Genomic DNA, 18,593 nt, shown 5'->3' with positions numbered 1-18,593 from the left:
GTGCATTAGCTTAAACTAAGCACAGACTGTATTACATAATACATTTTTACTTTATATTCACGCCATAGGTAAGTTTTCTAGCGAAACCTTAGTATTTTTTATGCTTGCTATGGGGAATACCAAACGATATACATCTTCCAAACCCTATTATGGAAGGATGGTGGAAAAAAAATCTTTCTCACATTACAGAGAAGCAACAAAAATGCACAAGCCCAATTTTTCCTTCTGCTGCATGTCACCTTTAATGCTAGTGGACTCTTTGGGACTTGACCATGGTGCCATGAGAAAGAAGCGTATGAATGCCTCAGAATCGGTTGTCTCATGTTAATTGGGTATATGGAGAAGCAAAAAATGTAAACATTTTTTGAGAAATGCTACATATTGCCACAAAGTGGAGCTGAAACAAAAGAACAGATACATACAACAACAGCATGAAATTCATCCAGCCAAGCCAACAGAAACTAGCAAAATGCTATGTCAGCATTGACCCTTTCATATCACAGTAAACTGCAAGGTTATTTTAACCTTAATCTTCAGTTTTGGAAAGCGAAAGGGAGGTTATTACAAAACCTAATAAAAACGTTCCCACAAAACTTAAAAGAAAAAATCACAGAAACAAACATTTTAAAAAAAAACATTGCTCCACTCTCATGAAAACTGAGATCTGAACATTGATACATAGGGACACTCATACTCGGCTACATGGAGATCCTTTCCAATAGTTTGGTAGGCAAGTTGATGGAAACGAGCAGGATTCTACATGTAATGTTGTTTTGGGGGCTATTCCCTATGTGAGAGCTTAAAATAACTGTTATCAAGTACTGATGAACACTCCCCTCTCCATTAGGGTCACAGTTGGACTACTTGAAAGGTATTCTGTAACATCATCGTTGTTACCTTATGGGTAAACTTGTACAAAATCTGCCCATAGACCACAGCTTAACATAAATAAATCTGCAGCCTAAAAACTTTGCAAAAGTCCGAGTGAAAGTAGATGTCTGTCCAAATGGTACTGTTTCCTTCTTCATTCATTGAGGACACGTGCAACAGAAAGTGTGCAAATTAAGAAAGCTTAATAACAAAAAGTAAAAAGCAATTTAAGACAGTGTTGCTTAAGTGGGAAAGCAGTTTCCAGAAAACAAAGCGAAACAGGATCACCTTGAAAAGTCTCATAAATGTATCCCCAAATGCACAAGGCAGGAGTCACACTGTTTTCAGACATATTTCAAAACACACACAGGTTAGAAATTCTATAAATTACATTTACATATGTAAACATTATATAAGTATTTAGTTGATAAGGCAGTATCTTGGGCCCTGAGACAACTGTTGGATAAGGAGTAATTGTTCATTTTAAGACTGAGGGATATCACTTTTAAACAGGCGCTGCAGGTTCAAAGTCCATCTGACAGCATTCTATTCATCCAGGCCCACCAGCCTACCTGGGAGAAAGCAAAATGCTCAGAACTTCAACATTTGTCCATTTGTATTCAGCTAACTAATGATAGGTTTGCACTGGTACAAAACCACTCTAAACAATAAAACCTGTAGATCTCCAGCTTGTGTCTACAACTCTCCTTGTTTTATTTTAAAAGCACTAACCTACCTTATGAAAGCTGAGTCTAACAAAGTTCCCTTTGCCTACACGGCAAGGAAATTCCAGAGTCATTTTTTGGAGTGTAAACTGTGGCACTCTTAAAACATTTACAGACAGTAAAAGGAAAGTTTATAGCACACACAACTACATCTTCTGTTTAATAGCACAAAACAACTCTTTACGAGGCTAAGAGTGACCTCTAGGAGTGCTGAGATGTAGAACAACAGGACTTGCAGGCTGAAGAACAATATTCTGTTCATCTCGGAAGAAAATTGATAGTGAAAAAAGATCAGCAGGTTAAGTCAATTGTTTATACATCTCTCCACTCCAGAGGTCACAGTTTTACTAACTCTTTAAGCTGAACTAAGTGGCAGAACAACTGAAAGATGCCATCCTGCCCTGCTGCTCTTCTCTGCCACTTTTCCCACACATTTTTCCTTTGTCATCAGATGCATCCTTGCAGATACACAGTGAACTAAACTGGGGAACTATCATGTATCCAAGTCGATTTCTTTGTTTTCCCCCTGAATTAGTTTTCAATCACATCAGTAACATGATCCAGATCACTCATGGCTGTAGTAACTTCTGTTGGTGTGTGAGAGAGGAAAAGTGAAAACAGAAAGAAGAGGGATGACTTCTTTCCCTAACACCTTAATGTTTATATGAAACTATGGCCTGATCATTCATTGCTCAGTCACGTACCACTCCTTACACTGTCTTCAGTAAACAGTAAGCTAGAATTAATTCTGAATTCTTGTTTAAAACTTGCTCACAATTTCTGAGAACATAAAAAATGCAATTGTGACAGCTATCTTGCCACAACATAGTGCAAACATTTGTTCTATAGTTCTCAAAGCATTTTACACTGGGTATTACTTCTAGCCACATTTCAGATCTTGAATTCTTCTTCTTCCCACAAGAGTGGACTGCTAGTGTTGACAGAAGATGGTTCTGACAATCCATCCCTTTGTTACCCAGCCCTACCTACACTGGAGAAACACATCTGCATTTTCTAGAATGACCTACAGAGTGTGTCTGGAGTGATCAACTCCTTCTGCTACTATTATATGAAAGCAGGCCACCACATACATCTTCACAATGGGAAAATCAGGAACTTTCTCAGCAGCATTCAGCTCTAGTTGATTTCAGTTATAAATAGACCTCTGGTCTAGAAGGACCAGATGTCTCCTGACTCACCCTTTGGACATGAAATAGTCAAAGTGAATAGTAGATGAAAACAAACTACACCTTATATGTGTAAAAAAGAAAAACAGAAAGCCAGACAAGAGTACAGACAACATCGTGAAACCTTAGTTCAATTATGTAATGTGATTTATAGTTACTTTCATATAGAGATGTCAGTCTGAAGACAATCAGTTACGCAGCTCAGAAATATGTTAATGGCATGTGTTTCTCTAAAAGCAGCAATTTTAAAGTGACTTTCCTCGAGTCTGCTACCAACAAACAGTTCATTTTTGAGAGAGAAGAGAGCAAGAAGGAAAAAATAGAAAAAGGAAAGCAGAGACTTTGTAATACTGAAAAAGCTGAGCAGGAGTACTAACTGTCTGCAAATGTGGTCTAAAGACTTGTGTGGCCAAATTGGCAAGGTCAGTCTAATTCCCTTGTGCTACTAGACCTGAAAACTGATCCTTATTAAGGAAAATCACCCAGTGACATAAACTGGGTGGAGCCTGCCACTTCCCTTTCCCAAACAGCATACCTTGCATATCACGATAGATGAGGGAGAAGTGAGGCAAAGGTTTACTTTAATTGCCAGCTATCAAAAGCTACTATTAGTTCTGCTACAGACTGGCCCACAGAACCAAAAATCTATTAACATTTGCCCAAATACCCTCTTATAATTCTGCAATATGTATAGCCTTGAGCAACTTTTAACTTTGCTATTATCTGTAAGGAGTCCAATTTTCAGGAAGCCACAGATTCTTCACTTTCATATTCAACCACTTCAGAAACTTCACCGGGGCAACTACTATATCAAAGGTAAAGCAGTTACTGATGGCGTGGAGAGGTAGGTGTCATGTAATGGGAGGCACAGAAGAATTCCCTGTAGCTTTGATTCAAAGGACAGCAGCTGTGTGTGAGTGGTTCATGTTGGCAACAATTCTCCTCACTGCTATATACTCATGCTGTACGGTTGGTTCCGATGCAAGACTACTCATTAAACTCGGTATGTGAAATTTGCCAAAGTAAAATTACATTTACAGCATGGTTGTTCTGTCCTTTATTAGCCTGTTATGTGGTAAAGTCATTACAGTTTCTGGACTCTTTGCAGACAGTCATCTTCTTAGTTGGGATCACTCCAAGCTATACTAAGAACTCTCTCTCTGCTCCCTTCCTATTTCTCACCATCCTCCTTGGAAAACCCACTGCCAGCTAGTGGAGACATTGACTGAGTAGGCTTTTGCTAAGCATCTGCTACCACATTTCCTCATTACATTCTGAAATTGTACTTTCTAGTACTCACTGAAGACATGGCACAGATGACTTGTCAAGTTAAACATCCTTCCTGTGCAGTACGCTATACAGCCCCTGCCCTGTAACTTAAATGAATATAAAAGGATATACACACACACACACCACACAGAGTTAAAATAGGTGACTAGCCATGCCTAAGAATTAAATGCTGCTCGTAGCTTTTCTATCACCTAGTTGGTGCAGTACTGCATTTTCTGGATATATAAAGTTCTGTATATCAAACTTAGTGCATTGAGCAAGCTGTTTTTCTAACACATTTCTGCCTCTCCAACTGAGACCTGAGGAACTTCCATTTTTTTACATCTCTTACATTGATATACCCTCAGACCAGTGGCAGCATCTCTCCTTGAAATCTACAGGCTTGTCCTATTCCCAACAGCTTAAAGGTGCCTTTCATTCTACTTGGGTAGAATTCTCCCTCATAATACTTTGATGCAAATTTTGCCCTCAGGGACAAAGCCAGGGAAGATACTGTCCATACTTTGAAGTCAGTGAATGTCTTACAAGCTGTCTGCTGAGGATGGATATTCAGACTCTGCTGGCCCAGGGAATGAACACTAGTCTTTTTAGGTGTCAGAGCAAAGCACAATGATTAACACAAGCACACTGAGCCAGGTTGTCTCTTTCAGGTAAACAAGCTTAAACGACAATTCAGAAAACCTCAAGCATGTCTCTCCACAAACTTGAAAAGGCCAAAACCTAAAAATGGCATTTCTGACAACATTTCTCAGGGCCACTCTATTTCAAGAACTGCCAAAGCTAGGAATCCCCAAAGAAGTAATAGCAGATCACAAGCAAAGTCCTGAGGAGAGCTCCTTACTCCCACAAAGAACGATCTACGTCTGCAGCGCCATTACTTACAGATTCCTGCATGGGGTGACTGAGAGGTTTGTCGAGAGCTGCCATACTGCTGGGCATGTCTGGGGGATGTGACAGCTGTGGCCCATGCATGAAGTCATTCATAGATGTTCCACCAGGATTCCCGTGCGGAAAATCAAAGTTACCATGACCTTGGTAACTGTTGCCTAGAAGAGAAACAGACATGATATGTATGATTTTTTTTCTTGACACTGACCTTTCAGAGTCTCTTGTAAAAGCTGTGCAGTGCCACATCCTCCCTGCATAGCATGGGGAAACAGATGCTGAACATGGTGGCAATGTTGCACTCCCCATTCCAAGAGGCAGCTGGAGGAATAGGGAGGAAAAAATGTCATTTGACTTTCAAATACTGGCTACTGCTAAGAGTATTAGGATTCACTGTAGCAGTTCATGTACGTTTTGCAACTCATTGAAAACTGCTGACACTTTGAACAATAACTGTTCAGTCACTGCTTAAGCAAGACAAGAAGTCAAAGGAATATTAAACTCTAAGGAATATTTGCATCTGGAAGTATCACAGTGAAACTGTGACTCACTGCCCAAGCACAAATTATATATAGGACACCTGCATTATTTTTATCTACGTTTCTATGCCCTCAGTAGGACGGTAGTATTGCTTCAGTTTCTGATGAAGCTAATTGACAGAGCGGTATCAGGAAGTTGCCACAGTATCAGTTCATAGCACAGCACCTATTTTACCTCTTCTTCTTCAGTATAAACAGGCAATTTCCATTAAGATAATGCAGAAGAGGCCTTCTTGTCTAACTAAGGTTTTTGAGGTAATTCTCCTCCTTCCCATGAAACCTAATAAAATTCACTTGACTGTCTGGAAATACATCATCAATTTTCCCCTTCTGGAAACGTATCTATTCTCATTTTCAGAGTTACAAATCGTGTGCTTGTATTTTGTGTTTCAGCCTGTGGATATGCATTTTCGTAATGAAAAATCAGTGAATTTTTGAAATCTACCTAACTTTGGACAGAAATTATGTTTTCCAAAGCACCGAAATCCCACATCAATTCAGACTAAATGATCTGGATTTAACTCTGACACATTACCATTTAGCAAAAAGCCTGGGGCCCTCTGCTGATCTTCACGACAAATATTGTATGGCCATTACCAGAACATTCTGATCGCTTCCACCTCAGCCCTGTGAATGTCACCTTAATTCTTAAGTAAGCATGTATCAGATGTACAGGGAATTTACTCTCCATATTCTTTTCTGTTCTGATCCCTCTGTTAACACCTGCACGTGAGATACTGACTCTGGTGGTTTATTTGCTACAAAGAACAAAACTGAACTAAAGCCATGAAGCTGTTTCGTGTAAGTGACCAAACTGGATGATACTGAACTCTGAAATAATAGAATAGCTTCACAGCTTGCACAGAGAGCCTGAGGTTTCTCAGCTGAAGTACAGCAGCTTTGAATGTCCGAGTCAAGAAGGGAGTTCAACAAACTGAAGTAGCTGCATCACTGGCTCTTCAGCACAGCTTCATAAGCAGAAGTTTAATCTCACAGGAATAGAAGTCATTAGCCATGTATGAGTATTTCTCCGAGAGTTGGGACTTTGATCTGTCATGTAAATACCGCAGAGCCTTACTAATTCTCTTTTTGTTAATCTGCTAACTGGATAAGTCTCACAGAATGTAACTGCTCTTGCCTTGCTTCTCAGGAAAAATTAATAGCAGGGAGCTCGAATAAGGTCTTGTATTACCATGTACTGGGTATATTTACAAATTATATACTTCAGTATACTTACTGACATAACCAAATAAACAAACATAAACCACGGTAGTAATAACACTACTACTTTTTTGTAGAGTGCTGTTAATCAGAGGACATTACCTAATTTGAAACACTAAGTTTCACCGCACATACTGATAGAGAATGAAACTACGAGGTAGTGTACCCAAGGATTTACAAGACCTACAGGGGAAGGGATGGAAACAGTCTAGGCAGCAAGTGCTAAACAAACCCTACAACCCAGTTTACTTGACTACTGTGTCCATTTCTGAGTACAAGAGCTAAAGAGATGATGAAGAAAGATGGTCTGTTCTCATGCTCTGACTGCATTTCACTCCTACTTAAATACAGAAAAAATTGTGATTCAGTGCTCTTGGCTTTGTTATAGTAATCATTCATCTGTTTGAAAACCTGAAAAGTTTTATCATCTGTCATCAGTTTTGCAGTCATTGGAGCAAATTAACCATATTTTGCATGCAAGTGACATTTTTCTTCAGATGCCTGCAAAAAGCACATATATCACCTTGTAATCAATTTGGGGATTCTGATAGTGTGAACAGTTGGTCTTTTCTCAGAGCTGAACTGAGTCATATCATATTACATGCAAAAGGAACAGTCTCTGGTTTCATATTTTCAGAATTGTCACTAATTTAGTTATTCACAGTATAGCAGTCATTTAAAAAGTATTTCCACTGCTTGGATTTAGTTCCATGTTTCGCAAACTGGCAACACTGGATACAGGATCTCAGAAGTCATTTTCTAATGCAAAGGTGTTTGCAAAGCAGTTACAAATTCTTTAAAAATCATCCACTTTCTGGGCAGCCTATGACATGTTAACCATCTGGCCACAGGTTAAACTTGGCAGACCAAGTGGCAGGATTAATGAGTCAGGTTCTCTACTTTGTAATGTAGCATCAGAAGCCTTTCATTGAATAATAGGGGAACAGAAGGAAAATGGACAGAAAAGACAAGGAAAGATGCATACTGTGGCAAGCCATGAATACATAAGGGAACGCAGAGTGTCCATTGATTCAGGGAGCACCACATGGCAACAAATTCAACAATCACCGATTTCCTTACTAGAACACATTTTTCCTCTAACCAGATGAATCTTAACTGAAAAGTTTAATGCAGAATTTCAGAACAGCAGCCATATACATTTTGCTTTCCTTATGAATCTTCATGAGAAGATGCAAAGACATACCTGGATCACAAAGATGACTGAACCATGACTTCTACAGTGACAACTTGGGTGCACAAGGATGTAAAACTAACCTTGGTTACCATATTCAGTGGAGTTGTTGCCTCCTGGAGGAGGTGGGAGGGATGGGTAAGGTGACGGCCCAGGACCCAAAGCTGCAATCATCTCCATCACATTCGGCATGATCATCTGGCTTGGACTCATGGTCTTAAATCTTTTTGAGGGAATACCATCTGGATCATCTTTGATGTGAATATCTGACTTTATAGGGACTGGCCTCCAACTGCAAGTTGGATCAATGGTAACTTCTTCAAACTCTGAGCTGCAAAATAATGTGAGAATTCTATCATGTTAATTGCTCTTTTTTTTCCTCCTATCATTTCTGTTGAAATTTTCATGAGGAACCACATGGTAATAATTGTTCTGAAATGCTCTCCCGTATACAGCCTCACAATCTTTCACTCCTCAAGTGTGTGCTGCAAGCAAGTTTTAGAAAAGGCAACTCTGAGAGCACATATCTGTTTTCATCCACACAATGAAATCCAAGCACATCTGTGGTCTACTCTATGTGAATCAGAGGGACTACTTCTAAATACAAGAAAACATTTAATACTCCATTCTCACTCTTCCTTTTGCTTCACTGATGAGGCTGTCACCAAGAGAAGACCCAAAGAAGATATATTAAGTAGAAGGAAACTGACTCACTCTATCATTAGCTATACTCACTGATATTGCTGGCTCCACCAAGGAGCCATGAAACAGAACACTCAAGTTGAATCACTAAGATCTACTTTGGCATGACTGTCTCACCATTCATTAACATATCTCCTAATTACTTAGTCTTGGATATCAGAAATAAGTAAGTTCACTTACTTTTGTATAGCATTCAGAATACCCCACATATACTGGTCAACCTCCAAGCCCTCCAGCAGAGCAGTTTTACTAGGAAAGAAAAAAAAAACAACCATCCCTCCATATTAGAATATTTCTGCACATGTTGGAAAAAAGGATGGAAGAAGGTTAGTGATGAAATCAGCAGACTGGGATCCACCAACTTATTGTCTTTAACACATAATTAATAATGACATGGGACAAACAGTTTCAGTTCTACATCTGCATCACCAGGATAATAGATTTTTACACCAAATATATGAGACAAGGATACCTGCATTTCTATGTATCCACAATGTATCCACATGTATCTTTTAAATAGTTGTTTTTACTGAATTGTATTTCAGATTTATAGTCATTTCAAACACAGCAAATCTCTCCTGTGATCATCACCTAGAACTACTATTTTTTCAACTTGCATCTTTGCTTTTTTTGAGCTAGACTGTAGTATGTCTCCAAAATAACTACATATTATAGCTGTTTTACTTAACACCAGCACAGATGGGGACAGAACAAAACCAAATGAGAAATGATTTAGTTATGTAGGCACTAAGGTCTGAATGCAGATGCTCATACATACAGGTGCTCATACTTAGAGGAACAGGATGAACATTTTGACTTGAATCTGCTAATACATAAATTAAGAAGCAACCAGTATCTTTAATATATTCTACTCTGATTTTTAGCCAAACTTAGAAGACTGAAAAGGTTCAGGTAGTTCAGAGAAAGCACCTGCACCTTAGGATAGCTATGAATCACAGATGGTCATTGAAAAAAGCTCATCTCAAGCCTGTGATGTTCCCAGAAGCAGATAAAATGGACAATCCCCACTTCTGTATATAGCTAACATTAGCTGACACAACAGGGATTCAACTGGAGACTTGCAGATATGCTTGCAAGTTGCTACAGCTACAGCTGCTTGAGCTAAAGAGCACTGGCTCCTCAGCTGAGGCTGTAACAAACTTGTAACCCTGTGGACTATAGGTTACAGACACTGAACAGGCTTGCAGACACTCTGTGAGTCTTTCTGCTCACTTAAATGTAAGGATGGGCCATCTGTGACCACTTCAAAGCATTTTGTTCTGTTTCTTCTGCAGCACACTAGCTCTCTGGTCAAAGCATAAGGTGGAAGGTATGCCAAGGTATCCCTCTTTTCCTTTAGGCAGTTACTCCAAACTTTTGTGTTCACAACTTCTTGGAAATATTTTACCTTCTTAAAATAGCCTTACTGTGAAGTAGAATCCTTCCTGCTTTCTGCTCTCACCTTAATTTACACTTGACACTGACCTTGGAGGATCCAACTTCATTTCCTACCTAAGTACTGGAAAATGATGCAGTCTCCAAAATTCCCATTCTCCTTGAACACAGCTATTAACTGTATACCTATGTGACTCAAAGCACAGTACCTAAGACAGTTATCTGGCATCCTTACACCATCAGGCTCAGCTGAATACCGACTTTTTTAGTATTTACATATTTGAAGTGCAGTAATTTGGGCATTACAACATGAAAATTATACAAAAGTAACTCCAGAACAGGCTACCTATCCTTTTATTATGGCATGTTGCTATCTCCTCATTGCTTATACTTCATAATCTACAGGAAGACAAATTCCCAGTTCATTAGTTTTATGTAGATATCTGTCTTATCACTGCAAATATTTAAACTTCCTTTGAACTCTATACAATACAATGATAGCCTGATGAGAGCTGGCAGAGTATGTATTTTGTGAGAAGATATACTGTTAACTGTTTCAGAATTTCTAAAAAAAAAAATCCAGTATGTTCCCTCAATTCATGCAATATCACTACAATTCTCTTGGGACTTAAGGTAAATGTAATATTTTTTTTTTTCCTAGCGCTTCCATTTTCTCCCTTCCAAATACATTATCTTTCCTTCATAACCTTAAATATGATCTAAATTTGGTCAAATCATCTACACCTGCATTTCATGTAGAATGGTTGCACTTACTTGCATACTGGACACCTCCAAGTTCCTCTTTCGCAGTTCAGTTGCAAGTAAGATTCCAGATCAAAGCACTATGTATCAGAAAGAAACAAAGAAAATAACAACAAAAAAAGAGGAAATCAGGGGATAATACTGTATTAACTGAATCAGTCAGACGAAAGTACAACTGCCATAAAGAACCCTACTAGAACTAAAACCTAAACCAAGTAACTTACTTTCTCCCTCTACATTAAACATATATATTTGGTTATTTATGTTGATAGTCAAAAAAAAAAAAAAAAAAAGAAATCCCATTTCATTAAGCCCTCTCTTACAACAACCAAGCAAAAGGTAACAAACATGTGGCTGAAGGAATACTGCCAGGTCACTGGCATCTACTCACTTGTACATGCTTGCAATCATGACCCCTTGCCGGGAGCTGAATCCGCCGGAATGTGATCGGACACTTCAGAGACACTTTAATAGCAGTTTGCTCTACTCCGTCTTCCCCGTTTAGTGTCGCATTACCAGAGGACGCTGCTACACTACTGAAGTTCCTCTTTACTGTTTAGGAAGAACGTATCCATACGTGTGAGAAAATACACATGCACTTGAAATTCTAATGTAGAACCAATGGCAGACCAACATTTCAATCTTTAAAGGACACTTTAATGGACAATTCATCCATGTAAGTGTATTTTGCGTAATTTAGAATGTTGTCCTGTACAGCAAACTATCACACACACGTGTTTCAGCTATATCTTCAACTATAAAAAGTGCCACACAAGCACTTAAAGCAGCCCTAAATGAATAAAGAAGGATCTTTCCATGCAAGGCTTTTGAGTCAGTGAGAAACAAATGTGGGGTGAAAAACAGAGATTCTTCTGGGATGGAAGAGCTGTCATTAGGGATTAAGCTTGTGTTTTTGAACTTTGTTACCCCCACCCAAACAGCCCTCAACATTTTGGTGTACCAAGGATTTCATCTACACAGGTGGCGTTCTGGAAATTCTTGACAAGTGCAGCTTAAAGTTTTCAATAAGCAAGCAAATCTGGTGTAGAAATAGCTTATCACAATTGAACGTAGGATTCTGGAAAGTCATCACCCACACAAAACCAAAACTCACTCTTAGTGATACAATGTTCTGCTGGGAGGAGGCGTTTCTTTAGTAGACCTTGAAGCACAGAGCGAACTGATGGCCGGTGTACTAACTGCAACACGAACAAGTGTGACTGAAAGAGAATGAATTTTGTTACCACGAGAACCAAACACATATGCTACATATACTGCTGAACAGAGTTGCACTGCTCCCTTGGATGCATAGCTTCATAAGAATCTAATGCATAAATATAAAAGCTGGTGCTGCTCTGCTGAGTGCATACATCCCCTTAGGGATATTCTGAGCGCTACACAGTATTTTGTTCTTTGCTCCCAGAGTGTGCACACTCCTATACAACGGCTTAAAAAAAAAAAAAAAAAAGGAAAGATGTTCCGCATTTTCTTTTTAATGTTCAGAATACAATGGGCTGATGTATTTCATCGCTGACATCAGGGCTTATTCTTAAACCCGATTCTGGATTCTTTGACACAATCTACCCTACCTGCCCTCAGATTTTGTCAGAGGTTGCACAATTTGCTACTGATGTATTGGAACTCACTGAATCTTCTTCCCCAACAGAGTCCTAAGAGCTTGTTGTGGATTCACAGGATGCTGCCCCTGCTCTTAGCCAATGGATAAACAGTACTATGTGGGGAAACATCAATGTGAAGTAAAGCAAAATGGGTGAAAGGCTTCTTGTCAAAGTGCCTCACTCTGTGACCTTGGGAGAGGTAGAAGCTTGCTTTCTTGTCAGTGACAACAGAACGGTTAAAAGCTCAGACTGTAATGTGTGCAACAATCCGCATTAAAAATATAGGACTTGCCCCCAAGAGCAACTACACCATAGAAAAGGAGAAAGGGGAAAGCTGCATGATCTAGACTGAACCATGGGATACAAGTTTTTAATCTTAATGACTTTATGCAAAATCATCACCACCACCAATGATGATGGGGTTGATGTTATAATGTCACACCAATCACAGTTTAATACCGTAAGTAAATGAAATTAGTACTGGACAACAGTCCACACTACAATAGTCTACTTCCATATTAAAATCCTTCAGTCACTTTGTTACGCACTAAATAGCTAGAAGATCAAACTCCCATTCTCCCCTAGCCCCCAAGTCCTTTCAAATACACCAGACGGACAGCACTGTATTCTGCAATAATTCTGCAGCAAAAATTTCAGTATTAGTACTCTGCCTGTGTCAACACCATTAAACAAGCACCTTACCAGAAAAATCCATGGGAAAAAAAATGAGAGGAAGGCTTTTTAAGCTAAGGCAACATTTGCAAACTGCACTAAAAAGCAAAGTCAGCATCATCAGCTGCAGCCGCAAGCTCAATGTACTTACACAACAACATGCTGTGACTGTAATTTGAATCGTGTTTCTTCCTGGCTGGCAGACATGCTTTAGGTGCAGAGGTTTATGAGATGTCTTGTTGTCACCACGTTCGATGGTAAGTGGGGTTGCATTAACGCTGACCTGGACTGAAGCTGGCCAGTTTGTGTTCATTTGTCTGTCTTCATGGTGATAGCACTTGAACTGTAATTCCAAGTCAGACCTGCACAACAACCAATAAATCTTTCTTTTAACTTTTCTTTCACATTGCAGAAGGAGGTCTTTTTGATGCTAGGAACATTTTTTCATGATGAGTCAGACTATTTTTCTCAAATTATTGCCAATAAAGGATATAACACACTTTCTTCATAAAAGCCCTTAAGAGAAGCAGGTCATGATGAATTAATGATGCAAGCATACTACAAAGTTTCTAATATTGTACACTTAAAAGGACTTTCCAAGTGAACATCTCAAACCATGTTGCAAAAACAGACTGTGGAATGATCCTGCTGAAAGAAAAACATCAATGTTGGACAGGTCATTCCTGCGTGTTAGAGTTAAGAACAACAAAGCGATGCGCTGCAGTAGGATGTGCAGGACGACTGTGGATCCTTTGCTATTTGAGAGTATTTAAAATACATTTTGCATAAATGCTTGTCAGACATACTAGAGATATAGGTAATCCTACCTTGGAAGACGTAAATCAACTAAGATAAAATGACCCCTGCTTCTCACTGCCTGTGTTTCTGTGATTCCAAATTAACACAGCTGTGGATTAAATCCAACCAATTTAGAGCTTCTTTCAGAGCATGACTCCCTCCCACCTCTCTAATAATAAATTCCACACACTATTCAGCTCCTCAAAATTAGTTTTCTAACACCTCCAAAAAAGGGAGAGGCTGAGATAAAGCTAATCAAAATTAAGTGCGTAGAGACTACGACTTCACAGTTTCATACACGAATGCTAACGCTGTGTTAGAAATGAGTAATTTGAAGAAGATATTTAAAAGAACACGAAGAACTGAACTGAAATGCTGGGATTCTGCTGTTCATGACAGCTGAAATGTTCTGCCCAATGTTTATCTTTTATGCTTGAAAACTTAGGTGCTTGTTTCTTCATCTTGCCTGGAGGAAGACATCTTTGTAAGACCCATGAGGAAAAGATCATTCAGGAGATCATCACTTTAACTTCAGTTTTCCTTTTCCAGAAATAGAGATTCCATTTCTGATTTAACAGTGTCTTTTCTAGATTTCAAAACATCAAGACTTAGTACTGGATAAAAGCATGTTTTTTAACAAAGAAAAGTATAGAATACAAATTACCTGACCTTTCAAAATAATCCATCTATATCAAGTGTTTCCATTTTTCCCTCCAATATTTCATTACCAAGTTTTGAAAGCTCTCTCTGCACTATCTACTAGAGATTCTCACCTTAACAGAACATGCAGCAATCAACCAAACCCAGAGGAAAACAGACATAGCACCTATAATTTAAAAACCAATCTGAATTTGTCCATTCCTGAGAGCTCTGGCCAGGTCTTCTGGAAGTCTCAGAGTGGGGACAGAGACCAGGAGACCCTCCCATTCCTAGCACGCAGCCCCACAGTGGGACGTTGTTAATAACTGAGCAGTGCTAAGACTGAGCCAGCTTCAAGGCAACATTTTTCTTGCCTTCAATCTTCTGCTTCTCATAACCATGAAGAGTTCCCAATGGGGAGAAAAATAGTTGCACTGCTATTAATTATGGGTGTACACGTGAGAGGTTTTACCGAATATTTTAGCTGGCAGAAAAATATTCAGACCTGGCTCGATTCCATCATTCTCTATAAAAACAAAATCCATCCACACATGTGACTAATTCATTTTTTTGGAATCCATCCAGCCCTGAGGTAAATTTGAAATGACTTCATTACAGGACCATCCATTCTCCCCACTATTAACAACCCTTTCAAAACAGCAGACCTGTGCATGGTTTACCTATGAGTCTTCATTAAAATAAGTTTAAATAAAGGCTATGTGTTTGGTGAGCTAGGGAAGAAAGAAAGAACAGATATTAAGAAACAGCCTCATGCCTCAGTGCAGCACTATAAATCTACTGAATGAGCCAGCACAATCCCCAGTAGTGATTACTTATTAATAAGAACTGGCAAATAACTGCCAAAACTCCCTCTGCTTCTAGTACTCCACGATAATGAAATGCAAGTAAGCAATAACTGACCTCAAAGTTAGGTGTTAATTATTGGATGTGGCCTGTCTGAAATCTCTCTCATTTCTAACCCCCAGGCTACATCAGGTTAGGAGAGCATTGTGGCAGCAAATGACTCCTGTATCCAGCATCCAGCCTCAGCTTTAGAGCCAGAGTCTGTCCCAGGGGCAGGGAACCTAGCTCACCTCTCTGCCACCCCTGCCCACCATGTGCTCTCCACACCATAAAAACAGAAGTCTCAAATGGATACCAGTGAATAGGAAAAACATCCTCAGATGGAAAAAAGCTGAAGCTACCAGTTTTCATTCCCATTAAGGCCAGGGGGGTATTTGATCCAGGCTCAGGAAGAAACTGAAAGCGAGGCAGGCATAATGGAAAATGTGCTGAAGATGCAGTGTTTTACCACCTCAGCAGCTACACCTGTAAAACAACCTCTGTACAAGATAATGAGAAACTAATCAAGCTCCACAGTGCACAGAAACAGGTTCAAATAATTTCGTAAGAAAACAGGATAACACTGAAAGGCTTCCTGAGAAAAAGAGAATGAGACGGTTATTCAGAAGTATTTGAAAACATGCAAAAAAAAAAAAAAAAAGGCTCTGATTGTAAGTTGATCTAAAGTCATTCCATAAGTATGATGGAAGCAGAACATATCCTGGAATCACTTATGCAAATCTAAATTAAATATAGTAAAGTAACACCTAGGAAAACTATTCCTCTGTTCTGGAAAGTAGTGCTTGCTGTAACTGAAAAACAGAAGACTAATGCGCATGAAAAGCTATGCCCCAAATATTTCTGACCCATCCTCACTTGTGGAGTCATAAGAGAGGGAGAATGTACGAAATTAGATTTAAGCACTTGTCTTTCTGATTTTACCAAACCTCTAAATCAGATCCTTCTTTAGTGTGTTATTTTTCATTATCAGACACTCAACCATGTAATTTCGGCAGAAACTAATAGTCCTGCATAGTCCTGCAACCAACATTTCACAGGCCACAAGGCACCTAAGGACTTCAGAGTCTCCTCCATCAAAGTTTGTACTGGTGTTGGTCACGGACATCCTACACTCGTTCTAACCAGAGCAGAAATGAGAAATGCTTACAGTGACTTTTCAGACACTGTGTGCTACCCATGTACTATCAGTAAGGGGATACAACATGCATTAGGAAACATTTTAGTACATGTTGCCTCTGTAAAGCAACAGGTGAGTTTATCTGCGAGTTTTTACAAAGAATTTTTCTCAGCTAGACCATGATTTTTCAAATGAAATTAATGGTAATTTCATCTGGCCTGAATTAAGTCCATCTGGCCTGCCATTTCTCCATCGCTGGTGCTAGACTTCCTCACAACAAGACTGAGCTTACCTCCACATCAGCGTTTGATGAACAGTTGGCCGTAAGTGAAAGACATGGTTACTGACTGCCAGGTTGTGTTCCAGCCGGAAGGGCTCCAACACAACACCATCTCTCACGGGAAATGTCAGACGGAGCTCATCATTGTGGTTGGCTGGGATCGAAGAGGGAGAGAAAGCGTGAACTTTCCCTTTAGCATCTGCAGTGCAATAATAATGTGTATATTTATACAGAATAGTAACAAATGGCACAGTGATCTGCTACTGGGTTTAACTTAGCAGGTTTATAGACACAAAAGAAAATCACAAGTAGCTACAAGATCTAATTGATACAAGTGAAAGGCTCGAGTTGATAAGCATGACAAACCCAAGTCTTACGTTCTCCCACACTTAACATTAGGATCCTAGCATTCTGGACCATAAACATAAACCAGACGTGGCAAGAACTTGTGTTTTTTATTACTGGATAGGATCAATGTCCAGCCTTAGTCTGTTAGTGGAAGACTGACGACAAATCTCTTGATTATGGCCAACTGTAATAACACTTAGTTATTTCTTCTGCTTTGAGCTGGGAACAACATTACTCAATTAGTTTCAGCTGAACCTTTCCAAAGACCCCAGATACTGGCACGCAATTACTATCTGACCTTGTATCACATGGTTTTGTGGTAACTTACAGTTAAACTGTGCAGACCAAATGTCTTTAAATGCTAGCTATGGTCTTGCCCAAACAATACTGCAGGCCAACTTCTTCAACTTCATTTTTCAGTTATCCTCAAGTCCAAACACTGTCTGCAAAGTGCTAATTCAGCAGAATTCCTTTTATAGGAAACAAAGACTCTCCAATTCCCTAGTATATGCTATCTCCTACTGTTCATCAGTCACTTCAAAACATCAAACATCTTGTGCTAGTATACAGCCAGAGAGATCTTGTTATTCCTTCCCTGTTCCCATCCAAATGAAGCTGTGAGGTTGAATGGCTTAGAAAGGAACATATATCAATTTTTGGCATACTACTGAATATTCTTAAGAAGCCTGTATGGATCACAACAGAGACACCACCATAAATATTCACATCGTATGCCATTCTGCTGTAATGTTCAATGAATGACTTTGCCATTGAACAAAATACACCACAATAAAAGTTCATACAATCAACAAGTCTACCAAGCACACACAACACAATTCAAAATTAAGTGTTTTATCCTCAGGAAGTGTATCAAAGGAAAACTTCAGGAGTAACATCCTTACAAGTTTAACTTTAAATAACTTTTTGGATACTCTATATTAGCAGGGGACAGCAATCTTTCCTTTTCCTGTCCACCCACTCTAGTGACCCTGCACTGTGCAGCTGGGCCATGCCACCTATCAAAACTTAGCAATCTGGGCTGCTTCCAGGGTAGCAATCAGACCTTGTTTCCAAACTGAAAATGTATATGGCAGAGAATGGAGTGACAATAAGGGACTGCGGGAACGTTCTGCTTGCTACTCACTTGGAGGTGGTGGTAAAGCATTGATATTTGGCTTAATGTCAGGTGGGAATGGTGGTTTGACATCCTGGTTAGGTGACAGGTATGGAGGAATATTGCTCCCTGGAGTCATAGGTGGCGTGGGGTTTCCTGGAACAGGTGAATGAGGGTAATTTGCCACAGGTACAGGCCTTGATGGCTAGAAAATAAATAAAATCACATTGTTATAGCTGTCTGAAACAAGAATAATAAGCTTTGTGAACTGCACTGCTATCAAACACCAAGGACTATAAACAAGGTAGGGAGGCCCCTCTGTCTCTGGAAGGATGAGAAACCACAGGACGTCCAATGAGGCCTTCAGGAAAGAA

At 39.4% G+C, this 18,593-nt stretch overlaps 1 protein-coding gene across 22 annotated transcripts in view; it reads right to left on the bottom strand.

Annotated features, from left to right (window-relative positions):
* ZMIZ1 (zinc finger MIZ-type containing 1) overlaps window positions 1-18,593 on the bottom strand; it is a 347,687-nt gene that overhangs the window by 9,359 nt on the left and 319,735 nt on the right. For 14 of the 22 annotated variants that reach the window (XR_005821723.1, XM_040564314.1, XM_040564318.1 and 11 more), the window contains 9 exons: window positions 18,250-18,424; window positions 16,770-16,956; window positions 13,211-13,421; window positions 11,883-11,988; window positions 11,160-11,320; window positions 10,781-10,848; window positions 8,792-8,860; window positions 7,993-8,240; window positions 4,955-5,118 (listed from right to left, as the gene is read on the bottom strand). Coding sequence is in view for 20 of the 22 variants with exons in the window: in XM_040564314.1 (XP_040420248.1) it covers window positions 4,955-5,118; window positions 7,993-8,240; window positions 8,792-8,860; window positions 10,781-10,848; window positions 11,160-11,320; window positions 11,883-11,988; window positions 13,211-13,421; window positions 16,770-16,956; window positions 18,250-18,424 (1,389 nt within the window). In the remaining 2 variants the exon portion in view is untranslated. The remainder of the gene's footprint in view (window positions 1-4,954; window positions 5,119-7,992; window positions 8,241-8,791; window positions 8,861-10,780; window positions 10,849-11,159; window positions 11,321-11,882; window positions 11,989-13,210; window positions 13,422-16,769; window positions 16,957-18,249; window positions 18,425-18,593) is intronic. The other 8 variants (XR_005821724.1, XM_040564327.1, XM_040564331.1 and 5 more) reach the window with 1 other exon arrangement.

This window comes from Cygnus olor, chromosome 7 (assembly GCF_009769625.2).
Source record: "Cygnus olor isolate bCygOlo1 chromosome 7, bCygOlo1.pri.v2, whole genome shotgun sequence".
Taxonomy (NCBI): domain Eukaryota; kingdom Metazoa; phylum Chordata; class Aves; order Anseriformes; family Anatidae; genus Cygnus; species Cygnus olor.
The sequence above is the reverse complement of the archived record's forward strand: the minus strand, read 5'-3'. Positions and strand labels throughout refer to the sequence as shown.